Source organism: Pogona vitticeps, chromosome 5, assembly GCF_051106095.1.
Source record: "Pogona vitticeps strain Pit_001003342236 chromosome 5, PviZW2.1, whole genome shotgun sequence".
Lineage (NCBI taxonomy): Eukaryota > Metazoa > Chordata > Lepidosauria > Squamata > Agamidae > Pogona > Pogona vitticeps.
Genome location: NC_135787.1, coordinates 107352021 through 107379229, shown reverse-complemented (window position 1 = coordinate 107379229; position 27209 = coordinate 107352021). Strand labels below are relative to the sequence as shown.

At 42.0% G+C, this 27209-nt stretch overlaps 3 protein-coding genes across 5 annotated transcripts in view; 2 read left to right on the top strand and 1 right to left on the bottom strand.

Annotated features, from left to right (window-relative positions):
- The window catches only part of SEMA3D (semaphorin 3D), a 204918-nt gene that overhangs the window by 51183 nt on the left and 126526 nt on the right, over positions 1 to 27209 (top strand). The window lies entirely within an intron of this gene.
- Positions 3402 to 4340, top strand: LOC140705790 (uncharacterized). The gene is made up of 2 exons (XM_078394235.1): positions 3402 to 3848; positions 3978 to 4340. The coding sequence occupies exons 1-2, from the start codon at positions 3402 to 3404 to the stop codon at positions 4128 to 4130; spliced, it is 600 nt and encodes a 199-aa protein (XP_078250361.1). The 3' UTR covers positions 4131 to 4340.
- On the bottom strand, positions 18748 to 19887 carry LOC140707612 (uncharacterized). The gene is made up of 2 exons (XM_073001828.2): positions 19666 to 19887; positions 18748 to 19559 (listed from the first exon to the last, which is right to left on the bottom strand). The coding sequence occupies exons 1-2, from the start codon at positions 19885 to 19887 to the stop codon at positions 19089 to 19091; spliced, it is 693 nt and encodes a 230-aa protein (XP_072857929.1). The 3' UTR covers positions 18748 to 19088.

Below are 27209 nucleotides of genomic sequence, written 5' to 3'. Positions count from 1 at the left end.
GCTCAGCAAGCTCTCAAAGCTGTACTGCATCTTAGTCTAAACATTGATAAGAGGAGAGGCCAAGCTAGCAGTTTAGTTCACTCTGATTCTGGATCTAGTCGATTGGATAGACCAAGAAGTAGGAATTCTTAGCTTTTATAAAACCTGCATGTATTCATGAGTAGTTATGTAAAGAATGCTCGCTAACTTCTTCATTTTCACTGGTTGAGGATGTTTTGATTTGATAAGAAACCCCCATGAGGGATTTTCAAGACACCTTGCTCCCAGGCAAGAGCAAGACAAGGAGTGCTGTTGTATTTTGTTTCGCTTTGCTTTGCTTTTGCTAAGGCCTATATAACTTATGCAAACCAACTGTACAAACCTAAAGCCTTTTTCTTTGCACTCACAGAGTATGAACACATGTGATGAGCGTAAAACAGTGATTTATCATTAAAAGAACCACAAAACCTACTCCCGTACTTCTATTCTTCCAAAGTCCATACACTAAAGTAGCAACTGTCACCATTTTGCTCAGGTTGCACCAGTTGCTTTAATGCAATGATTCTTAACCTTTTTCAAGTTGTGACCTCATTTTAATAATAGCCAAGTAACCTGCAAAATCCCACATACACAGTGTTTTCACATAAAGGCAATGGGGTAGAGTAATCCCTTCTCAGAAAGTAGAGGTTTCTTTCTTCCCTAAAGAGCCTGTTTCTCTCTCTCTCTCTCTCTCTCTTTCTCTCTCTCTCTCTCTCTCTCTCTCTCACACACACACACACACACACACACAAACGCGCACACGCACACACACACACAGACACAGACACATACACATACACACACATGCACGCACACCAACTTTAATATCTGGCTTCAAAATATAAAGGAAAAAAAATCATATAACAAGGGTTAAAACACATATAAAGCAACCTTTCACACACACCCCAAAAAACACTTGCGACCCCCTTGGGTGTCACAACCCCTAGATTGGGAAACACTGCTTTAATATGTTAGTTCTGTTATAGTGCTCTTTGTTTCAGTTTTGCTTACTTTGTTAAAAAAAGTTACCTTTCCCCCACATGAACCTGGCTAATTGAATACCAAGCATGATCCAGTGAGAAAATCACCACAGTAAATCCTATTGATAATCTGTCTTCCTAGGCAATGAAAAAAAATAAAAACATGATTTAGTTGCTCTGTGTAAGATAATCATTCCTAAATGGAGTGATTATCTTACACAGAGAAATGGATTCCTAAGCGTCTTGTCTTACAATTTATCGTTAGGTGGAATCCAGACACACTTACAAAATAATTTTAAAAGAAGGAATTAATCGTGGGTGGGAATGTACTTGAGTGCAAATAGAAATGGGTATACTGTAATGAGCTCTTCTGTAGATAGCTCCTCTTAAGTGTTGGGCACAATCCAGTAAAAGCTTGTTGTGAGTGCGTTCCACTGGAATCAATAGGGCTAAAGCACGAGAGCTTTCTCTGGATCGTATCAATTAACTATAAAAATGTGAATCCAAAACCAAGTTGGACAAAGCATAACAACTCTGAAAGCATTCCTCTTGGCTGAACACATAGCTTTCTCAATAGCACCTCCTAATATTAGGAGTTAATAGAAGAAGAGGGGAGTGATAACACAGTATGAACAAGGATGTTTTACTCACCCCCACCTTCATAAGCAGAGAGAAAATTTTGAGGGATGCCTTTTATGAGGTTAGTATCCTTGTGGGGAGAGAATAGTGGTGACCTGGGCATTCCTTGGATATGGACATTTTCCCCAAAACAACAACAAGTCTTGTGGCTGGCTTCTGTACACTTGATTCTTCAAATACAAAATCAGTGTGTGTGTTTTTCTCCCTTCCTTCAAATTCAATTACCTTTCTTTGCCCCTTCCAAACATATGATCATAGTACATAGTGTGTCATAGCACATACACACACACACACACACACACACAGAGAGAGAGAGAGAGAGAGAGAGAGAGAGAGAGAGAGAGATTTAGCACTCAAGGATATATTTAGATGTTAAGTCTTCTATACATTTTGCTCACAACTGTTTATGTGGTACAGAATCCTGCATTATTTCTTTGTTCTCTAATTAGAGGATTTTCCTGTAACAGGCCCTTGATCAAAGGTTTTCTCTGAAATATCTGCTTAGAATGCTTCCACAGTTCGAAAAGACCTGAACAAAATAGGCCCTTTGGCTAATGGAAGCCCCCCCCCCCCCGATTATTTGTACCTCTCCAGTTCTGCCCGTTCATGCATCTGTGTGAAAATATCAAAAGTCTAGCCGATTCCATCAAAAACTGTGGGAACAGCAGACTGCTTCTCTCACAATTATCTGCATTTTTCTTCCAGGAGTGTAAAGAATACTTACTAAATTTCTTATTCCCATTTATTTAGCCCAACTTCTTTGCACAATAGTTGCTCTCACAAGACCAACAGGAAATACACTGGCTCTTCTTAGATGAAGAGAAAAATGATTGTTTTTATTTCTTCCTACATATGAGAATGAGACAACCAGGTTTGCATCCCCAGGGTCTCCTCCCCCTGGATTCAGAACTGCATGGTGGCATTAGCAGCAACTTGCAGTTAGCTTTAGCACTTATGCTGCATGGCCTGAACTTGCTATGGCCATGACACCTTTCACAAGAAAGGATGTGTTTTGTGGTGTCTCTGCTGAATTTGGCTGCATAGACACAGGCACATGTGTGCACACACCCACACACCAGGGATGAGGGGAGAGGACAGTAGTAGGGTAATGGTAGCTTTATTCAAACTCAAATTTGACAGGAGCCACGCCCCCTTTTGGACCCCCAGCAGCGGAAGGGGAGGGACTTCCGGCGTCCACGCTCGACCCAGGCCCCTTCCGGCGGAAGGGGCTGGTCGAGCGGTGACGTCGGGGGTTGTGGGGGTCACCGTGGGCCTATAGGGGTGTATTCCTAGAGTCTGGGGTCCCCCGTGACCCTAGGGTGGCCTGAGGATTGGTCCCCGAGGGGTTGTGCCACCCCCACGGCCCTGTGGACCAATGGGGAGCGGTTGGAGGGGCTTGGCTAGAAAGGGTGGCCCTAGGGCATGCCCCAGCATGCCTTTAGGCCCTGCATGACGTCAGGGGTTGTGGGGGTCACCGTGGGCCTATAGGTGTCTTTTCCTAGAGTCTGGGGTCCCCCGTGACCCTAGGGTAGCCTGAGGATTGGTCCCCGAGGGGTTGTGCCCCCCCCACGGCCCCTGTGGACCAATGGGGAGCGGGTGGAGGGGGTTTGGCTAGAAAGGTTGGCCCTAGGGCATGCCTCAGCATGCCCTAGGCCCTGCAAGGGTGGGAAAGTCCCAGGGATTTGCAGAGAAGCTATAAACTTGGTTCGGGACCCTTCTGCGCGCTCTTGCGGCTCTTTGCAAAGGTCTTGTGGCTTTAAAGACATGGCTGACAAGGAGAACAAAGCTCCCGAGGCATGCCAAAAGCTTGCGGGAAAGCCCAGGAGGCGTTTGCATCCCAAAGGCTACTATTATGGGCCTGTGGGATTTTCCAAGCCGTTGTGTCCCTTAGGAACTCCTACAAGACTAAAGGATAGCCTTCCCAGAGACCCAGAAAAGTTAAGAAGAAAATGCAAGTCTGCAGAAGACGTATTTGTATTTACCGCAAAGCCTAAGCAGAAGCCGAAAAACACAAGAAAACCGGACTGCACCCTGATGTGGGGTGATGATGAAGATGCTGAGCCTCAGTGCGTTGATGGCGAACAAGGGATAAAAAGAGATTTACAGAAGCCGCCAGGTTTTGCGGAGATTGACGATGGTGCTGAGCAGCAAATGTTGGCAGAGGCTCCAGACGAAGGCTTTGAGAGTGATAAAGAGAACCAAGTCAACCTGGTAAGACCAATTTTCTTTTTAAAAAGTCTTATTAAGGGTTCCGTTATAAGGGCTTTAAATGCCATAGTTAAGGATTTATGCTAGGGCCTTTTAAAAATGCCTAAAACCTTGTTTCATTTTCAATCACAGGGTAGCTTGTTTCAAGCTCAAACACAGGAGGGACCTGAACATGGTGGTTGTGATGATGATGATGATGATCTTGAATGTGACTGTGGATATTGGGCGCACAGAAAGGCCCTGAAAGCGGCAGGTTGCATCCCTTCAAGAGAGAATACTTCCTGATTGACTATATAACCTGCAAATATATCCTGTATTGTGTGTGTGTGTGCTTCTACCTGTAACTTCGGCTGTATTGCGTGTGTTTCTACCTATGTCTTCTGTAAAAGCTAAAATGTCTGCCCTGTATTTCTACGAGCACTGAGATTTAGATGTATGCTTTACAATATTCTTGTAATATACTGTCTTTTAATAAAGAGTCTTTATTGTACCATACATTGCTCATATATGTGCTAATGGCTGAGCTGGATGCACGGGGGAAATTATTGCACAATATCTATTATACACCCTCATCAGCGGGGAGTTTTGGAGGTCTGAAGCCTCTCTTTAGGGAGGCCAAAAAACAGGTGAAAACCTTGAAACTCGGAGATGTTTCTCGATGGCTGTCCGACCAGGATGCCTATACGTTGCATAGGCCTGCTAGAATTCATTTTAAAAGAAATAAGACCGTGGTTTCCAAAATAGATGATCAATGGCAAGCAGATTTGGTTGATATGCAACAATATGCTCGGCACAACAAGGGTTGCAAGTATATTCTGGTCTGTATAGACATTCTTTCTAAGTACGGCTGGGTAAAAGCGCTCAAAGGCAAAACAGGCAAAGAAGTGGCCAGAGCCTTTGAAGCCATTTTCAAACAAGATGGAAGAAAACCTGACAAAATACAGACGGATCGTGGCGGTGAATTTCTAAACAGACCTGTAAGCGGTTTATTCAAGAAATGTGGAATACAGCATTTTGTCACCAATAATGAGGTCAAAGCAGGGGTTGTTGAGAGGTTTAACAGAACATTAAAAACAAAAATGTGGAGGTATTTCACGGCTAATAACACCTACAGGTATGTGGATGTATTACCGCAGTTCCTTAAAAGTTATAACCATAGCCTTCATAGAACTATTAAATGTAGGCCTGTAGATGTGAATCATCACAATGACATGGTCGTCTGGAAAAGAGTCTATGAGCCCTCTGTTGGAACCAAAAAAGAAGTTCCAAAACTCAGAAAAGGGGACCGTGTGAGGGTTTCTAAAAGGAAGGGTGTATTTGATAAGGGCTATGAACAGAATTTCACCACCGAGATATTTATTGTGGACCGTGTTGTAAAAGGTACAGAGAGACCTGTATATCAGCTAACGGATTATGATGGGGATGCCATAATCGGGACTTTCTATCCTGAAGAACTGCTGAAGATCAATGACAGGGAAGACCGGTTGTACAGAATTGAAAAGATTTTGGGCACAAAAGGCCGAGGTCGAAGAAAGCTCCACCTAGTCAAGTGGTTAGGTTGGCCTAGTAAGTTTAACAGCTGGGTGTCAGCCTCAGAGGTTTCTGAGGTCGTATAGGGACAGAGAAGCAAAATGGGAGATTATGGTTTTTACATCACACTACCCAGCAACGCCTGTAAGAAGGTTTTTCCTCAAAATACAAATGCCAGCTTTACGACAATGTTGCCCAAGCCCTTAGATTTGATTGGTGTTTGGGAAGTTGGTCTAGCAGAGATACAGTATCCTCGGAGCTGGTACACACTCCTGAAAAATACCCCATTTTCAATTTCTGAGGGTACAAATAAATGGATCTTTCAGTTACACAGGGGCTATTACAAGGACATTCCTGATCTTCTGAACAACATGAATGACACTATAAAACAAGCTATAGATCTACAAGAAACATGGTTGGCCTACGACCCCGTCATGGGGAAAGTTAGATTCACAGGCCCTGAAAATTACTTATTTTCAGCGGGTGCTGAGTTAGCCCACATTTTGGGGGCCCCCCCGGATGTGCCCGTCAGAAAAATACCGCATGCTGCAGACCTTACTGGGGGCTTCAGTTCCTTGTACGTCTATACAGATATCATCGAGCACCAAATCGTGGGCGACCATGCTGTGCCTCTGTTACGCTGCATCCCCGTCAAGGGAGAAACCTACGAATGTGTTACAATTACCTACGACAAACCGCATTACGTGTTGATGAGCAAGAACCACATCAACACTATAACCATTGAAATAAAGACGGATCAGAACCAACCCGTGCCATTCACTCTGGGGAAGGTTGTTGTGCGGTTGCATATACGTCCCAGAAAAGGCTGTGTTTAGGAAGAGATCAGAAGGACGCTAAAATGGTGGTGTTGAAAGACTACGGGGATGTTAATGTTTATAGAGCGTACTATAAGGCCCAGGCAGGGCGTGGCCTCCCCGGTTTTCACGGATCTGTAAACATGTACGGAGCAGGACTGGGGGGCATTTTTCGTGGATTGTTCCGAAAGGCCGTCCCCCTCTTGAGGAGAGGCTTTGAGTTTATTAAGCCCCACATTAAGACGGCCGTACATAATATCGCCGGAGACGTCGCGAGTCATGTTATGAAAAAAGTGAGACCCCAAGAAGGCTCAGGACTCACGTACATGAAAAGAAGGGGTGGAGTTAAACGAAAAGCGGGGCATCTACGCCTAGGTCCACCTAAACGGTTAAACAGCGGATTGCCTCCCAAAAAACGTCAGAAGCTTGAGAACAGGAAGAAGAAAGCAAGCCGTAAGATAAAGGGTCTGAAGCGGTGCAGGGGAGACATATTTTAAAATGGCGTTCATTCACGGCTCCTCTGAAGAGTGTGCCAAATCTGAATTGGATATTTTTCAGCTATCACCTACACAAACCAGCGTGGAAAGCTGTATGTATATAGAGGTCCCTCCCTTAGCAGCGCTAACACCCAACGGCCAAATAGAGTTTTATATAACTGGTAACAGTGAAGATTATATCGATTTAAACAATACCTTGCTCTACGTGGTGTGTAAGATCACAAAAGCAAATGGGACAAACATCGCTGTGGATGCTAAAGTGGGCTTTGTAAATTATCCCATTGCCTCGCTCTTTAGCCAACTGGACGTTACCCTTGGAGATCGGCTCATCAGTCAGAGTAATAATTGCTACCCCTATAGAGCGATGATAGAGTTGCTTATGAATTACGGCGCTGACAGCTTGAGCACCCAATTTGCGGCGGGCGGCTTTTATAGAGATGGTTATACAGCCATGGAACAAACCACCGTCGCCCCCAATACCGGAAACTGGGGTTTTCGAATGAGAGCAGAACACACCGGAACCAGCAAGAAATGGGATCTGATGGGGCCGTTGCATAATGAGCTATTTTTTCAGGAGAAAATGTTACTGAACGGCGTAGATGTGAAAATCAAACTTACCCGTAGCAAGGACATGTTCTGTCTGCTGAGTGGTGATGCTGGTGAGCACTACAAAGTGGATATTTTAAACGCCTCTCTGTTTGTCAAAAGGGTGAAAGTGTCCCCAGGAGTTCGCATAGGACACGCAGAGGCCCTTCTCACCTCTAATGCAAAATACCCCATTGAACGCGTGGGCATGAAAGTATTCAGCATACCTGCAGGAAGCCTTGTGTGCAATCAAGAAAACCTTTTTCTGGGGCAGTTGCCTAAACAGCTCGTCATAACTTTTGTCGACAATGAGGCTTTCAGTGGTGCATATGACAAAAACCCTTTCAATTTCCAACATTTCAATGTTAATTTTATAGCCTTGTACGTTGATGGGGTACAAGTTCCAGCAAAGCCCCTCCAGCCTGATTATGCAAACGGACTATGTATCAGAGAGTACATGCAGCTGGTACAAACATCAGGGAAAGCCATGAAGGACCAAGACATTTTCATCACCCCTAACGAATTTCCACACGGATACACCCTATATGCCTTTGACCTGACACCGGATCATGGCTGCTCAGAACATTATTCTCTGATCAAGACTGGAAACCTTCGAGCTGAGATCCGTTTTGCCCAACCCCTAACGGCCACTATTAACATGCTCTTATACGGGGTATTTGACAATGTGATTGAAATCAGCCATAGCAGAAACGTCCTATTTGATTACATGTGAACATGAATACGTTGCAGCTATTAAGCGTGTTACAACGAGATAAGACCTTTCTAGATGTGTACCCCTGCGACCTGTTACCAATGAACCTTATTACCAAAAGACCTACCGGAATAGTGGTGAACACCCATCCCCACACGATGCCTGGGGAGCACTGGCTGGCCCTCTATTTACCAGCTGAGGGGCCTGGGGAATTTTTTGACTCATACGGCGTAGACCCAGACAACCCACGGATCCCTGAAACAATTACAGCTTTTTTATGGCGTCAGGGCAAAGAAATAATATTCCAGAAGAGACAGCTACAAAACCCTTCGGCAGTGACCTGTGGCTATCACTGTGTGTTCTTTTTACAGAACAGAACAAAAGGTCTGCCGTTTGACCAAATTTTAAAGTTGTACTCAGAAGATGCGACCGAAAATGACCGCATGGTTGTAGAGTTTGTCAAGAACAGGAAAATTCAAACAGCACCCCGATCCTGCAAACCGTTTCATCATATTCAAGCCTGCGGCCCCCAGTGTAAAACATAAAATGTAAGCTGTGCATAAATAAAATAAAAGACAAAAGTTAAATGTTTTATCTGTCTTGGTGTTTATTAATGTGTTTTATAAAGTGAGCCATTCAGGCTTCTTGACTACCGGTCTCACAGGTGTTGTTGGAAGCTCCTTGACGTACAGCCATTCTGGTCTCTTGAACTGTTTCTTGGGCCGGACAACAACCGCCGTGGCAGACGGAGAGGAAGAAGGTGTTGCTGCTGATTTCATCGCTTCTAATTGTTCTCTAGCGGTTGAATTCCCCACGATAGACGTAGGGATATTCAGTTCGGCCAGAGCTTTAAGAAAAACATCCCACCCTTTGGGTTTTCTCTTATCAGAAAGGGCGGTAGACTGGGTGATCCCTCTGACCAGGTCCAGAATATTAGAGCCAGGTAAGAGCTCTCCCCGGTACTGGAAGGACCCTTTGTCATCCCATGAAGAGATCTCTTGATGTTGCCTTAATTTACTTAGCAAAATCTCTGCATTTTTCTTGTAACGGTTGGGAAGGCTGTCTAACACCTCTTGAATAACAGAGGGTAGGGACTCTTGAGGGGCAGGTGGAGAGGGGAGAGAAGCCGAGGCTTGTGGAGGCTGTGGCATTGTTTTTTCCATATCCTCCTGCCTGGTCAGCGCTAAAAACCTCTGTAGAACGCCGTTGTAAAGCTTAGCTTTTTCATACTCTGGCAAGTCTGACCTTAAGAGAATTTCTCTCATCTCAGAATCCAGGCGTCTGACCGTGGCGGACCTGATGTTTTCTGGTACGCCCCTCAGCTCTTGTAGCTGAGCACTGGGGACCAGATACATCTTTTCAGCATATTCCATTACTTATTAGTTAAAAGACTGGTTATTAGAGGTACAGCAAAGCCCAATAAGGGACCCAGGAAACCGCCAGACTGCTTCACCAGGTATTTTTTCCTCCGTAGGGGGACCCTCTTGTTACTCAAGGTTTTAATTAGTGTTCGTTTCTTCTTTAAAACACGTACCTGCTGAGGTGTTAGAGCTATCTTTCCTTTTAAAGTATTCAGAGCAATTTCTGAAATGGCCGTGACCAGATCATCCGAGGCAGCACATAAAATGGCTTTTCTCTGTCGCAGTGGGGCCTTAATAAGGAGTTTCAAAAGCGGGAGGTTTCGCCTTATACATTCAGACATGTTAACTGGTTGCCGAACAGGCGTCAATAAAGAAAAGGGCTCAAAGCAACCGTCTTTTGTTACCTGAAGCAGATTTCTTCAATGTATAGACCACAGGCCAGTCAGGAGGGAAAAGTCCTGTTCTCAGTCTGTAAGGTTCAGGAGTATTGGCATTTAAATCTACCAACAGATAACCGTGAGGAGGTCTTGTCGCATCTGCAAATGCTTCCATGAAGAACTGTCCGTTTCATGGATACATCTGACGGGCTAGTGTGGCAATTTGCTGCTTATCCCTGGGATTTTTAAAGAGGACTAAAAACTTGGCGTTCAGACTAATGCTTCGAGCGGCCCTTCCCTGTGAAAAAATGTTCTGAGTAATTAAAAAAACACTTACGTTCCTGTGATGCACATATTGTGTAAATAACTTTTCCACTTCCTTATTATCAGAGGCATACTGCATCAAATCGTCCAAAACCAAGAAGTTTATTGTAGTTGGGGGTAACAGAACATCATCATCAAACTTTTCCGGCAAACCTTCTACAAAACGAATACAGGGATATTTACAGAGAAGAGTCTTATATACAGGTTGCCAACAGCCATAACACCAGATAATATTTTCAGGCATGTCAGAAAATACATTGCGCGCGTTGTCCAGCATATTTTTTATAAAAAACGTTTTTCCACAACCGCTCGGCCCTGCTAGGATAGCTGAAAAAGGATGAACCCACAACATCTTCAGTTCAGTAGCCATAAGGCAGGGTTTTAAAGTCTTCGACAATAACTCTTTTGTCATAAACCACCTTTTGAGTTTTTCTTAAAAGCTTTGTATGAATCAACCACTGGCGCTTATCTCTAACAATTCCTGGTTGCTCTACCACTATTTCACGGGATGAACCATCTCGGTTGTCAGAATCGTACGTAAAAACCAAATCCCTGAGACTATCAAAATTAATTTTTTCAGAGTTAGCAACATTCAGTGTGATCCCTTTGACCTTCATGCACGCACTACCATCACTGAGTTTATACCCATAAGTTTTAGGGCCTCCGGACACATATTCTGTAATGTGCAAGCCTTCAGGAACTTCACTCGTGAGGTCCCCCAGGTAGTCCCCTAAGGGTGGTTTCCATTCACCCTCCCGTTGTACAAAAATGACAGAGTCTGTATCGTGATAGAGAACTCTATCCTGCAGTTTGTCAAGCAGATTGTAAAGCTCCAGACGTGCATAAGCAGTGGTAAAGCAGGCTATGAATTCATTTTTCCTACCCTTGGTGGCTAATCTGTCAGCCTCATGTTTCCATGTCACACAGACAGCATCATCCGCCAAAAATTCAAACATTGACACTGTGTAAGACTCTGAAAATAGGAGGTTGAAATATTCATCCGGATCTCTGACCACCTGAGTGTTAGGCAGATTCGTTCTCTGACCAAACTTTCCCCACAGAGAGTTTAGAAACAGTTTGGCTATCTGTCTTTTTGCGGGGTTTACAGCAATTTTATCTTTACGTAGGGATATCCCCTCTTTCTTTTTATAATCATCAATATATTTGTTTTTATCTCGTTCGCTGACACACCATGCGGGATAGCCCGATGCTTCCTGTTTGTGGCGAAGGTGTAGCTCTATGTAATTTGAAAACAGGTCCGCCGATCTGCTTTCAAAATGCCACACCTCAAAGATTTTCAAAACCTTGTACCCCTTTTTTATGGCAACGTTCAGTTCGATAGTACACCAGGTACCCATCAAGGCTCTCTCCTCATCAGTATGTTTACAAGGGTCTCTCTGGCGGCTTTCTGCACAGGTGGCACACAGCACAAACATAAGTTTTCCACCAACCCTGGTGGGCAACACTGGAAAAAAGAGACCTCTTGGTGGTGATATTTTCGCCTTTACGAAACCAAAGTATGCAGACACATGTTCAAAATTCTCAAATATGATTTTGGGGTGTCCCAGAGGATACTCTTTAGTTTTGTTGACATAGGGGTAAAGGCTGGTAAAATCATAGTAAAGAATCTGCTCTTCCGGTTTAGCTCTGTAGTACAAACGGATCGCGTTTGTACGACCCCCAAAGAGAGCTTCCCTAGGTACTAAGGGCTCTGGAAAATCAGCTGAAGCAAGGTAATTTTTGACAGCGCTGTCGCTTCTTACCATCTCTTTCCATTCATGCTCCCAAATTGATCTGACTTCAAAACCCTTGCTTCTCAAAACGGCTGTCCTTTCCTGTGTAGCATTGAAAAGAGCCCCATAGGTTTTTCCTAACAGAGGATTCCAATCCTCAGAATGGTAACAGAGGGCACAGCCGTGGAAAAAACATCCCAGGAACTCTAAACATATGCCCCTGCCGTTAAGAACCATATAACCATCTACATAAAGAGAATCGATACAAATTTCTCCACCATTCAAGGCGTGCTGTACCCTGGTTTTTTCTTTATGGGCAATATAAGACAGCCACTGTATGGATGCAGATGAATAGCGTTTGCACTGGCGGTGATAGTTGTCTGGATGTGGGATTGCTATTTTATTTTTCTCCAGAAATTTGAACTTGTACATGCTAAGACACACGCCAGCTAGGGTGGGGTATTGAAGAGGGTCTATGGCAAACCATTCATATTCCCCGTCGTACCCTTTCACCCTCTTCTTTGTCAGGGTCATAATTTCATGGCGATACTTTGTGCAGGCCTGTACCAGGATGTTAACATCCTGCTGGCAGTAGGCAGCCAATTCTCGCTGCAGGTTGAAGGTTTTTGTCTTATTCTCCTCATGCCACTTTAAGAAAGCCTTCTGCTCAGAAGGCATCATGTGTTGCACTCCATAAGCTTCGGGTGGTGGTAGGGGACCATCATACTGTTCATTTTCAGGGGTGTTGAAGTAATGAGGGAAATAACCCTTAGACTCCTGCCTGAGGCCCAGGCATTTGGGTAATTTTGATAACCCCATTGGTAAATGACATAGAGAATCCATGAATTTTATATCTAGAGCCGGCACGGCTATTGTTATAAGTTTTCCACCTTGAGTAATAAGTTCTACCTCTAGTTTTTCTTTGACTAGCTGATTGAGAATGAAATATCCATCATAACCTTTTGAATTATGGGCTATAAACGTTGTGCCCTCAAAAACCCTCCCTTCTGTGAAAGTCCGAATAAAAGCCTCGATGCATGACTCGCCTCTGAATTCCCATGATTTATCATAAGGCCATGCCTTTTTTTTCTCACCTTTTTTCTTGGTGTTCCCAGAGTCAGGCTCCACAATGCTCTCGCTATATGAACTGTTATCATCATCATATTCTTCACTCTCCTCCTCCTCCTCTTCCTCCTCAGCATCCTGTTCAAGGATATCCTTTATCCAATCGGGCACCCCCTTTTTCACAGAGGCCTCTTTTTTAAAGTGTCGCACAGTCTCACCCCAAAAAGATCTGGCGTAACAATAATTGGGGATGTGTAACCCCGTGTCTTGTCTTGATTCTATATCATAAAATATATAATGGGTTGAGATCTTTGGCTCTTTAAGTGGGCGCATGAAACAGAAGTGGTTTACCTCTTCTCCCCTAGGAGCCCAGCAGATATTACATACCCTTCCTATACAGTCCTTTGTGAAATGCTCTGCATTTTGAAAACGACCGCAGTCCTCACAAAACTTTCTATAAGTACAGGGTACCTTGTTCTCTGCCGCCAGCTTGGTGTGTAATTCTAAGCATTCTCTCGACCTGCATTTCATTTTGCAACACTTACACTTCTTCATGATGTTCACATTAGAAGCGCAATCTTTTCTTAGACAGAGTCTACAGAAAAATATACAGTCATGAATATGAGAGTACAATTTGTGGCAATATTGACAGTAATTACGAGCCCCAAAGAGTCCCTTTATATTAAGAACTCCGTAAAAGTGATTATCATGGAGAAGCAACGTATACGTTTGTGTATATTTGTGTCCTTGTGGTTTAAACAAGCCCCAGCCTTTGTCGCCATAGTGTGCAATCTGGATATTGACCTGTAAGTGGTCCTCAAAAAGAGGGATGTCAGACAAAGAAACTTCTTTGTCTACAGGCCAGTGGACTGCCTGATACAATTGCAGAGCGCCATGTGCCAACTCTGCATCTGTTGGAACCTTTTTAGACATTACACGAACTAAGCTTGCTCCAAAGCATAGTTTACTGTTTACATCAGTGAAATCGATTAGATGTTTCCTTTTCTTATTTATAATTGCACTATAGGGGATAGAGCGTAAGGCTCTTGGGCGGCTGCCCCCCCTAGGAGGTCTCACAATGGTTACAACTAATCGTAAAACCCCGTCTAAACAAAGTTCCATATTACTCTGCAAAAGATTTGCTAAGTTGGAGAGAAACTCATCAGCGTCTAGAGCACCCTCGACCTTTTTCACTGAAAAGAGAGGCCTCTGCATGTTCCCACCCTCAAATCTCAGCTGCACACAATCGCCAGGCTCCAAACTTTCATTAACAACATTAAGAACATCTTGAACCGCAATATGTAAGGCTGAAACGGCTTGTGCATAGCTTGTCACATGTTCCAGATTTACGAAGCGAAATTCTTGCGCTATATGAATGGTGTGGAATCTTTCATTTTCCCACCCCCATCTATTTGTGATTTCTGCATACACCGGGGGGTTTTCTGCATCATGTTCAGGTGTCTGCAGCGAAGAGTCTGGAGGGTGTTCTTGAGACTGTGTACAACTAGAAGGCAGAGAGCCCCCTGGTGGATATTCTTGAGACTCTTGGTTGTTAATACCTACAACCCCAGAGTTCTCAGGTGTCTGCAACGCAGAGCCTGGAGGGTATTCTTGAGGCTGTGTACAACTAGAAGGCAGAGAGCCCCCTGGTGGATATTCTTGAGACTCTTGGTTGTTAATACCTACAACCCCAGAGTTCTCAGGTGTCTGCAACGCAGACCCTGGAGGGTGTTCTTGAGGCTGTGTACAACTAGAAGGCAGATAGGCCCTTTTCCTACGTGCAAGCATTTTCTTAGCCCCTCGTAACAACTTAACAACTCTATTGTGCCAGTACAGTTTCGCTGTGATTGGTTTCCTCCCCTTTTTTTTCCCAGGCTGATGGCCAGGGTGCCCCCTTCTCATTGTCCCCCTTTTGGTTGTCTGTTTTACATCAGGATAGCCTAGGCCTATTTGAATTTGAGGGGACATTGCACAAGAAAAATGATCCATGTTTTTAATAGCATCACAGATGTTCTTCATTTCTGGCATTTCTATCATAAGCTGATCTAGACAATCTTTGGCTGTGTTAATCATATTGAAAATCATTTGAAAATTTTTATACCAACAAACAATTTTTGAGGTGTATACAGCTAAAGCATTTCCATCAATTTCAAACGACCCCTCTTTTTTCCTACCCTGCAACGCTTGAGATTTGGCAGATTTTTTTCCACCATCCCCACAGGAGGCCTTGGCTCCATTAAAGGCCTGAGGATTCCACGGTTTGCTGCAGCCAGGTCTTTCACCAGTAGCCGGTCCCTTCGTCATCTGCGGTTGTGCTGAGTTTTTGCTCCTATCCCCACAGGAGGCCTTGGCTCCATTAAAGGCCTGGGGATTCCACGGTTTGCTGCAGCCAGGTCTTTCACCAGTATCCGGCCCCTTCATCATCTGCGGTTGTGCTGAGTTTCTGCTCCTATCCCCCCAGGAGGCCTTGGCTCCCTTCAAGGCCGGGGGGGTTGCTGATTTGCTGGTACCCGGCCTTTCGCCATCCTTGAATCTTTTTGGGGGAATTGCCATATTCTGAGCTAGAAAAGAAACAATGGGTCTTTTAAAGGGGGGGGGCATTTCAGCTCTCTCTCTCTCTCTCTCTCTCTCTCTCACACACACACACACACACACACACACACACACATTTGTTTTAAAGGGAGGACCCCCCCCGTTAAAAACGCAGGCAGATAAAAAGGTCTTCCCTGAAAATGTACAGAACTTACTCTGATCAGCATTCACTCTTTTAAAAGTATAACCACGAAACTGGACCCTGTCCGTCCTTGGAATATTATAGCTGGTTGATGGTACAATAGGATCATTTTGTGCAAAATATTCATCATCCTCATAGCGAAAATATTTCTCTGAAAAAGATATAGTATTTCTAAATCAGTAGGGTTTTTTTAAAAAGTTAAAAAGCCCCCCTTAAAACTCATATGTTAATGCTCTTACCCAGTGATTCGCTGGATAATGACCCCTTTTCCTGGTGATCCCCAGCTGCAGAGACAGAGGCATGTTAGAACAGTCTTGACCATTGCAAAGAAAAGCATATTTGACACCCCAGGGTTTAGACTGCAAAATGAACACTATCGAGTCACAACTTTATTCTCTTGTTCGTAATTATCTTGAAATTAGTTTAAAAGAAGCCGAAAATACAAGGGCTAAATCAGAAATGAGCAATCATTTAAAAAATATTGACACTTTCATTCAAAAACATTTTGAAGGTACCGTCGAAGATCATTTAAGAAAAATGCAGATTTCGAGCCTGACTGAACTCTGTACCGCACTTGTTTTAACTACACAATACGTTTTTCAAGAAAGAATTACTTTTGGGAGAATATTTACAACATTAGCCTATGCCTCATGCATGGCAAAAAAGCTTGAAAAAAACACAAGACCTTTGGAACAAAAAGAAATTGATTTTCTCTCAAGACAAATAACAACATGCGTAACTGCGCAAGACAGCTCTTTGAGCTTTCTGAATGGTGATCTGGTATGTATTTACACAATATTCTAATGTAATAACATCTTATGTTTTTCTATTCTATAAAATTTTTCATTTCTTTCTCTCTCTCTCTCTCTCTCTTTATTTTTTCAGAGAGGTGAAATAATGAATTTTCTAAAACCACGATCAAGAATTGCTATATTTTGGAACTGGCTGCTGGAACTTGTGTTACCTAAAAACTATTTCTCTGGCATGCAGTAAATAATATATATATTTAGAAACTCTACGCTGTGTCTATACATTTATTTAAAAAGAATATTTACATTTATTTAACAGGTTTTAAAATTAATCTATCTCTTACCCATTTCTGCACGGTTAATCTGATTTTTAATGCGTAACTCTATGAATGAAAAAAACAAAACGTAAATGAATAACAATTTTTAAAAGGACAGTCCTATTTTTAAAAAAGTGCTAAATCTCATAATATTCAGCTGAATTTGTTACTCACCTGTGGTATATTGGTCAGCTTCTGTGCAGTTTGAGGAGGTGTGATAAAAGGGTCTTTTATATATTTTTCAAGGGAAGCAAAAGATTTTTTTTCTGATCCTCTCCTTAAGCCTGTTAAAGGAGAAAAACATCTGGCAGGATGTTGATTTGCAAACCTACGCAATTACTGTGAAGCAACAACACCTCATTACCACATCATTTAAACGGATGCACGTCATTTAAAAGGAAATTATTGCCAATACACAATAAGGGGATGTTGATTGGAAAGATACACAAATCTCGTGAAACAACAGCCTCTCTCTCTCATCAATAACTGTTTGAAAGGAAATGATAAGACAGGCCTTTGGTATCTCAGCTGAACAGAGCTGTATAGTATTTGTAGTCTCAATCTGACTTGAAAAATTATTGTGGGAAAAGCATAAATGATTTATTTTTCACCTCACAGCCAAACAGAGCTGAATCTGTGTAATATATTACATTTAAGGAGATGAATTTCTGTAGACTTAAAGTTAAACCAGCTTTTAATTCAAACATTTATTCTCTGTGAAACTTTTGTGACCCATCCTGAAGGTGTGTGGGGTGGGGGTGGGGGTAGTTTAAGGAAGCAACACCATTTAAAGTTAGAAAAAATACTATTTTGATATTAGAATGCTAAGCAAAAAAGGGAAAATGAATAAATGATTTATTTTTCACCTCACAGCCAAAACAGAGTTGAATCTGTGTAATATATTACAATTAAGAAGATGAAATTCTGTAGACTTAAAGTTAAACCAGCTTTTAATTCAAACATTTATTCTCTGTGAAACTTTTGTGACCCATCCTGAAGGTGTGTGGGGTGGGGGTGGGGGTAGTTTAAGGAAGCAACACCATTTAAAGTTAGAAAAAATACTATTTTGATATTAGAATGCTAAGCAAAAAAGGGAAAATGAATAAATGATTTATTTTTCACCTCACAGCCAAAACAGCGTTGAATCTGTGTAATATATTACAATTAAGAAGATGAAATTCTGTAGACTTAAAGTTAAACCAGCTTTTAATTCAAACATTTATTCTCTGTGAAACTTTTGTGACCCATCCTGAAGGTGTGTGGGGTGGGGGTGGGGGTAGTTTAAGGAAGCAACACCATTTAAAGTTAGAAAAAATACTATTTTGATATTAGAATGCTAAGCAAAAAAGGGAAAATGAATAAATGATTTATTTTTCACCTCACAGCCAAAACAGAGTTGAATCTGTGTAATATATTACAATTAAGAAGATGAAATTCTGTAGACTTAAAGTTAAACCAGCTTTTAATTCAAACATTTATTCTCTGTGAAACTTTTGTGACCCATCCTGAAGGTGTGTGGTGTGGGGGTAGGGGGTATTTTAAGGAAGCAACACCATTTAAAGTTAGAAAAAATGCTATTTTGATATTAGAATGCTAAGCAAAAAAGGGAAAATGAATAAATGATTTATTTTTCACCTCACAGCCAAAACAGAGTTGAATCTGTGTAATATATTACAATTAAGAAGATGAAATTCTGTAGACTTAAAGTTAAACCTGCTTTTAATTCAAACATTTATTCTCTGTGAACCTTTTGTGACCCATCCTGAAGGTTTGTGGGGTGGGGGTGGGGGGTAGTTTCAGTCAAACATCTGGCAGGATGTTGATCTGCAAACCTACGCAATTACTGTGAAACAACAACACCTCATTAACACATCATTTAAACGGATGCACGTCATTTAAAAGGAAATTATTGCCAATACACAATAAGGGGATGTTGATTGGAAAGATACACAATTCTCGTGAAACAACAGCCTCTCTCTCTCATCGTTAACTGTTTGAAGGGAAATGATAAGACAGGCCTTTGGTATCTCAGCTGAACAGAGCTGTATAGTATTTGTAGTCTCAATCTGACTTGAAAAATTATTGTGGGAAAAGCATAAATGATTTATTTTTCACCTCACAGCCAAAACAGAGTTGAATCTGTGTAATATATTACATTTAAGGAGATGAATTTCTGTTGACTTAAAGTTAAACCAGCTTTTAATTCAAACATTTATTCTCTGTGAACCTTTTGTGACCCATCCTGAAGGTGTGTGGGGTGGGGTGGGGGTAGTTTAAGGAAACAGCACCATTTAAAGTTAGAAAAAATGCTATTTTGATATTAGAATGCTAAGCAAAAAGGGAAAATGAATAAATGAACAATGTATGTTCCATTAAAAACTCTTTATTAAAAAGCACATTTTATTACAAGGAAAATGTATAGTATTTTGTTTTTTGTTTTTTATTCATTCATGCATGCTTGGACAGCAATAATAATGATCCTTGTGTAGTTCTATTGTTGATTTAGCAATGTCTAGATATTTTTCATCTGTTGACCTCAAAAGTCTTTTTAGCAATTTATAGGAATCCTCTGAAACTGACAGGCATTTAATAATATTGTGTATGTAATTTACATTTCGATTTGTCATACAGAGTATCTTATTTCTGAAGGCTGCAAGCGTTATAATGAGGATAACTTTTTTATAGCAGAGTTTTTCACATATCTCGTTCAACATCTTGGAATAGTCCGCTTCGTTCCAACCTATGCACGGGTGCGCTTGTTGTGCACAAATATCTTCCTGGCATCCATAGCACTTTTGAATCAGATGTTCAGACAAAGCGTCTTTTAGCATTGCGAAGAGACAGGCCCTTGTAAGGGCCTGCATGTCCTTGTGTTTTTTCAGAGAAACGCCTCCGGCTTGCAAGTGCTGCATCTCCTAAAAATCAAAGAAGGGTTTTAGCACACAGAATAAGCATCTATAGCACACCTAATAACCATCTATAGCACTCCTCTACCACCACCTTTTCCCACAGGTTACCTACCTGCGTTTCAGAAGCTTTCTCATTATAACATGATGATTCCCCATGATGACACGGTCTGACAGGGTCTTCAAGACGTTTTAATGCTACTGGAGGCCCATTTTCACTGTCAGAATCTGTGCTCATGTAGCGCTTTCTGGGTTTGGCAGCGTCCATGGATGCAGCGGCCTTTTGCTCCTCTACCTTTTGGCCTGCCTCGGGAGCTTTGTTCTCCTTGTCAGCCATGTCTTTAAAGCCACAAGACCTTTGCAAAGAGCTGCAAGAGCGCGCAGAAGGGTCCCGAACCAAGTTTATAGCTTCTCTGCAAATCCCTGGGACTTTCCCACCCTTGCAGGGCCTAGGGCATGCTGAGGCATGCCCTAGGGCCAACCTTTCTAGCCAAACCCCCTCCACCCGCTCCCCATTGGTCCACAGGGGCCGTGGGGGGGGCACAACCCCTCGGGGACCAATCCTCAGGCTACCCTAGGGTCACGGGGGACCCCAGACTCTAGGAAAAGACACCTATAGGCCCACGGTGACCCCCACAACCCCTGACGTCATGCAGGGCCTAAAGGCATGCTGGGGCATGCCCTAGGGCCACCCTTTCTAGCCAAGCCCCTCCAACCGCTCCCCATTGGTCCACAGGGCCGTGGGGGTGGCACAACCCCTCGGGGACCAATCCTCAGGCCACCCTAGGGTCACGGGGGACCCCAGACTCTAGGAATACACCCCTATAGGCCCACGGTGACCCCCACAACCCCCGACGTCACCGCTCGACCAGCCCCTTCCGCCGGAAGGGGCCTGGGTCGAGCGTGGACGCCGGAAGTCCCTCCCCTTCCGCTGCTGGGGGTCCAAAAGGGGGCGTGGCACCTGTCAAATTTGAGTTTGAATAAAGCTACCATTACCCTACTACTGAGGACAAGAAGGAGACTGTGCTTGTTGTGCACTTGGGCTTGTTGTGCTGCTTAGAGCAAGAAGGAGCATCAGAACCCATAAGACTTCTTTGAAGCCCAGCTGGGGACTGGACAAAATCACTGTTGAGATGCCTACCAGCTCTACTATTCTATTTTGTATAACATATTTCCACACACAATACTTGACTTCTTGTGTCGCACAAAACTTGGGCTGTAAAATCTCATGATCGATCAAAATTCATGGCTGTTGTGACATCTGCACCATTACTGCCCATATAAGGATGGCTGGTGGGGGAGAAAACACTGTCTTCCCTTTACCACCTGCGATCTCCCCACTCTACCCTGATCAAGGGAGTCTTGGAATTTGGAATTACCAGTCTTACGTACCTGTGAGCTGAAAGCAGCATCCAGGTGGTTTTGATATCCAAGGAGGAATCTGAACGGCAAAGCTCATTCAAGACATAAATAGATTTTACCTCTGTCAAGATGAAGTTTTCTTCCAAGTGACAAGTTTGTCTCTCCTTTTGCATTAGATATGCAGTTCTAAGATGATGATTGTAGCAGGCCACTCTCAAGCCTTTACCAATCCAGGCCTATAAGAGTGCTCACTACTTTTCACCAAAAACTTGCTGCTACCAACCTATCCTTATAATCAAAAGGACAAGTGTTTCTTTCAAACAAATAAAAGGTTTATTGATTACAAGAAATAAAAGGCGTAAATCACTGTTATAAAATCAAGTTGTCAATCACTGTTTCTCAGACACTAGCTCACACAGACCTTTCCCTCACTGACAGGCACTTTCTCACTCTATCAATCACTCTAATCACTCATCTCTCAAAACTGATCACCTCTCTCACACATCACACATACCTTATATAATCCAGCTCCTCCCCCTTCTGCACCACCCTCCGTCCTCTCATTGGCTGAGGCTCCTCTGCCCAGCAGTGACGGACAGGTGAGAGCAGAGCTGAACGCCACAATGATGATGATGATGATGATGATGATGATGATGATGATGATGATGATGATGATGATGATATAGCTTAGGTGTGTTTCATGATGGAATTGTCATCTTTTCTGTCAAGCTTCTGTAACGTATTTTGTAACCAGCAGCAGTTTGGTCATGAATGAGCCACAGTGAATTTCTGATTATATTGAGCAAAATAACTGGGCAAGTTCTCTTTTTCATGTCCCCCAAGTCAGTGAAAACATAAGAACATACATTTAATTTCTTAAGCAAACAAACAAGCAAGCAAGCAAAACCCAAAGAAGAACCCAGAAACCCACTTTGGGTCAACACTGAAGTTATATTTAAATATGGAACTCCACAGAGTTTTTCTTTTCTTTTTTTAACTCAAGAGGAATCACCTGATCTGTCTCATGAACACACCATGGGGGGAGGTTATTAATTCTCTCCCCAGCTACAACTCCTCAATATGCTGTCCATGGTGAAAGGTTTGGGGAAAGATTTGACAGAAATAAGACTAATAAGGAAATAATTAACACATATCGGAGCTACCCTTTGGACTGTAATTCTGATCTAGAACAGCAAGCACCCCACAATTAAAACTGTATAGTTCTATGTACTAGGTATTGGATGTAAGTTGTAGATTAATCATAAACTCCAAACGGTACATCTCAGGAAGACATGTAGGTCTTTCCCCCAAGAAACGTCAGTGGGACAAACTGGTGTGATCTCAATGTCTTAGTGTATTTACAGCCATGCTGCTTTGTTGCCGGTGATGTAAGGCATGGGGAAATCCTAATGTGAGGATATCATGTAGCAGGCCAAGCTATTTCCTGACAGCTCTTTTTTTTTCTAATGGAGGTGCCAGAGATTGAATTTGGAAACTTCTGCCCACAAAACATACACTTTGCCAATGAGCTGTTGTCCCTCCTCAGCCAAAAGAAGAATAAGTCAGAAAAATCTTCCTTATACATGAATACATTACAAAAAGGAAAGAGCAATTGCGGTGATTTATTTCTGATGTTATTTGGAGGAGACCAAAAATGATGGCCTCAATTTTATTTGATGTTGAATTCCCCCGGCTTCAGGGGTGGATTCCAATAATGAGCAGTAGGGGGAATCTAAAATCAGGAGGTTATTTCATGGTCATAAACTTGTGTCTTGCAAACAACAGACATATGGGCTGTCTATCGTTTATAAGCCCCGCAGCTTCGATATTTTTATTCCAAAGTGCATTGCACTATACCTGATGCATAGTCCTAAAGATGCATTCTTCACAACATTCCTGGCAGTGTCTCATTAATAACTACTTTAGAACTCTCCCTGGATTCAATCGATGCAATGTAATAATCATAATGTGAACATTATGTCAGTCATGGTTGACAAACAAAATTTACGATTGAGTGGCAGCCCATGTGCATTCTGATTCCAAGAATCTGAAGAGTGGCAGAAAATTCCAAAGTCTTCTTTGAGTGCTGTGTGTTCCATTTAGCTTTCAAATTTAGCTGAACGGTGCATGCCATTTTGTTCATGTGTACAGCTTCCCATTAGCCATAGAAATGCTTCCGTTGCAATGTGAAATAAATTACAGTTGGCTTCAGGTCTGCAGGTCCACAATAGCTTTGGAGTAAGCCCTTTTTAACAAAATATATTTTATGATTATGGCCCTAAAATGATTTACTAGAAAATACTGAGTTCAGTATTTGTAATAACACTCAACGAGATCTTGTAGTCTAGCTTTCTAAAACTACCACTGAAAATGCGCTGATTTTTCAGGGGGCCACATTAAACATAGCAGGACCTATTTATAAGTAAATGTGGGGATTTTCAGATTGCAATTATCAATTTAAAAAGCACTTTGCCAATTTCATTTTCAGAGGTGCACTGACAAAAAGCAGTTGGGGCAGCACGAATCTAAGAGCTTCATATTCTGAGACTTTGCAAAGTCTCAGAATATCCCATGACTGCCTGAAGCTGTGATTATCTTTCTTTCTTTTTGATTTATCTGCCACAGGTTATCTGTCTGTGACCCTTTGGCAAGCTGGTTGTGACCTTAAATGCTTAATATTTTTCCTGATATTATGCTCAGTTTAAGGATGAACGATAACCATAACATGCAATACAGTACCTGCAATCATAAAATGTGTGCATTTGATTCAGCTCAGTGAAAATGCAACTAGGTGGGGATTTGTTCCACTGTTTGGCCTACTTTGGGGACAGGCTGGTTCGCTTCTTTTACTGGTGACCAATATAAGTCCCAGCACAAATCAGTCCATCCCCAAGTGTTCCTATTCATTCTTTTGGGGCTCCCAATCAGGGGCTACTGTTTTTTTTAGATACATGTAGGATCCTTTAGTTTTGGTTTCCTGGGATTGGACCAAAATGGATGGTTTAAGCTTTCAATTTCTTAGAATTGCTAACTGGCTTGTCTATTTAATGATATTGGGAAACTGAAAACTTCCTCTACTCCTCTATCAGCACCAGATAGGCCAGTGCTGATAAACTGCACCTTTCTTGTTACAGAGAATAAATTGTAACTCCTTTGCCTACTGATGAGCCTATTTGGACCTTAAGATTCCTAGAAGAGTTATTTCACTTGGCCCCACCTCCATCCCTGGTATAGACAAGAAAAGATGTTCTTGATGGCTGCTCCCAAGCTATGGAATTCTCTTCCAAGGAAGTCTAGGCTTTTCCCTTCCTGCTGTTCTTTTGCCAGCAGGGAAAACCCTTTTTTTAGTTTAACAGGATTTTTGGCTACTGATAAGGGCCTTATAATGATGCGTATTGATTCATTGCTGGTTTTTTTCTTTTAACCGTTTGAATTTGCTTTGAATGGTTTACAAAACACGTTGTATTTGTTCTTAAATAATTTATTGATCTGTATTTGTTTCTGAACAATTTACTTAATACTGTTGTGCTGTTATAAATTATTGTGCTTTTAAGCTGAAATCATTTCCCCCCCAAATATATATTGTAAGCTCCTTGGGTCCCACAGAGGAGAAATTCGAGGAGGAGGAGGAGGAGAAGAGAGAGAGAGAGAGAGAGAGAGAGAGAGAGAGAGAGAGAGAGAGAGAAGATGGGTAGTGTGATATTGCAGAAATAGCGATTGTGTGACATTGGGTGTTCTTAATGTTGTACCAGGCATTATGCAGTTCTCTGACAAAGAGCCCTATTGGAAAATATGCTGATTCTGTATCTAGAAGTAGTATCCCACCAGAAGAAAAGGTGGCCTGTTTATTCTAAGCTTGCCTGGATCCACATTTGACAAATTGGTTTTCTTTTGTTTTGTAACGATCAGGTGGGAGATAGCAAGAATCAGTTTATATATCTGATATTTGTAAAGCATATAACTTTGAAAGATTTGTATGTGATAACATTTAAAGAGAAGGAAACATGCATTTATTTTTATGTGTGACCTGACCCTTTGGGTCTGACAGTGGGTGCACTGTCTTGATAAAATCCCTGAAATTTCTTTCGATGTCCACCACCCAGCCCTGCACCACTGTGTGTGGTTATTTCCCAGCCTATCTTACAAGGATTCTCAGTGGCAATTAAGACAACTGCCGAAAAAATTAACATTGTATCTGAAACTGTGTTTTGAAAATTTTTGTCTGAGGCAACTCTTTGAAGCAACAACAGCAACTGCAGCAGCAGCAACATAAAAGAGCTGGTCTTTATGGAACATAAGGGACAGCTCTTCATTCTGTGTCAGAATGCTGTTCTACTTAATGCATGGTGATAGAGGCAAAGGGCATTTCCTAAGAATGAATGACCAGGAGGTTGTTCTGTGTCATTGACAAAACTAAGCATTAATCTCCTGGAAGTGCTCAAGAGTTCAGGGTTTTTTTTGCTCTCAAAAGATGTATGCAACAACAAAAATAATCCGAAGATACTGCCGTCCAAGACCAGCCTTGTCTGTAGTGAATGAAGTGAAAGGATCAATTGGCCTTGTCTAGCTGACCAGCTGCTTTATGCATAAATGGGGCCTCTTGTGTTTTCTTCTGAGTAAATAGTACTTCTAAATAGAGAGGGGAAAAGTGATGTGTACAAAGGACCAATGTCTGTAGTAAACAAAAGTTTTATCAAATTGAGAGGAGGAAATGTAGCCAGATCCAGTGTTTCCTGTGTGCTTGCAAAGAGATCTGTTATTACCTCTTTAGATTTCAATGCCAATCTCCTCCCTGGCTCCACATTTATAAGCCTTCTACTCTATGGAGAAGATTTATTAACAATCCAAAGGCTTTTTGGTTGCCTGAATTGACTAAGCATTCATCTATATAGCCTCCTAGCTCCCATTTATTATCTGATCAATGTGCCACATATTTTTGTTGCCATCTATCACCAGAACAGCAATAGAATAGTAAACTGTTCTCTCTAAAGTAGGAATTGGGGACCTTAAGCCCTGGGGATGAATCTGGCACTCTGGGTTCAAATTTGGCCTAAAGTGCAGACCACCATATTGTGTGTCACAGTTTGTGTTCTGGATATATATTCTATACTAGCATTTAAAAAGGATCTAAATATAATGTCATGGATTCTCAGGTGAAGCTAGAAATTGATACATTAGTAAGTGAGAGCATCCTATAGTCAGAAGCATTGAAATTATCCCCATCATTCTGCAATGCCTGCTGGCCGTTTAGAGAGCCTGACGAGTAATGATGGTGGTTTCTGTTCTAAGCCCTCCCAGTTGACTGAGATCTCCCTCCCTATGATTCCTCTTCCAAGTGTCTCTACTAGGGACGGGGAAATGCTTTCTACTGCATTCATTTTTTAAAGAAAAACTCAAATTCTTTCTGTTCCAAATATGATATCTGTGACTTTTGATAAATTATTCAAGCATGAACTGAAACAGTTTTTTATCCGTAGGCATTAATCTGGCTGGAGAGGTAGAGTTGTTCCAAGAACAGAGAGAATTATGTTTAAGTTCCATGTCATAGATGAAAACAAAGTGCTGCTCTAAATAAATAGATTGCCTTCTTTCACTTTCCTCAGACAGCAGCCTAATTCACCACTAATGTGGGATCCAAACCTTGCCTTTTAAGAGATAATCACTCAACGCTCTGGGCCTAAATGGATGACGGTTTTGATATTTTGCACATCCTATATTTTTAGTCCTTCCATATATGAATAAATTTTCAAATGCTGGAAAATTATTAGAGAAAAAATGAAATAACTCCTCACCCCTAGTCTCCCTGAGAGAAGGACCAAGGTCTTAATGGAATTAAAGGAAGAGTTATAGAGTACAGTATTAGCCCATTTTTTGTGTTAACCAATATATGCACAATGCTATTTTGGAAATAAGTGTGCCGAAAACATAAAGCCTGGAATCCAATCAGAGTGGATTTGAATTGAATCAAATTGATTATAATAGCCATATGTGCACACGTAAGTTACTAAATGGATTCTGATTCTTTATGTGCATGGACATACACACACTACTTTTTTTTAAAGGGGGGAATCAGGAAAGTATAAAGTTGCTAGTGGAATTGTTGGCGATAGGAATACTATGCAATTCTGTGCTCATTTGTTTGGAAAATAATTCTCCCTCTTTTGAGTAGAGCTCATACTGAGGAATGTGTCCACAGAGTTAGGTAGGATTCTCACTACCCAATTTCTATATATAAAATCAGGGTATATCAATCCAGAAGAAGCATGCATCAAGAAGATGACCCGGCAAATGACAGGC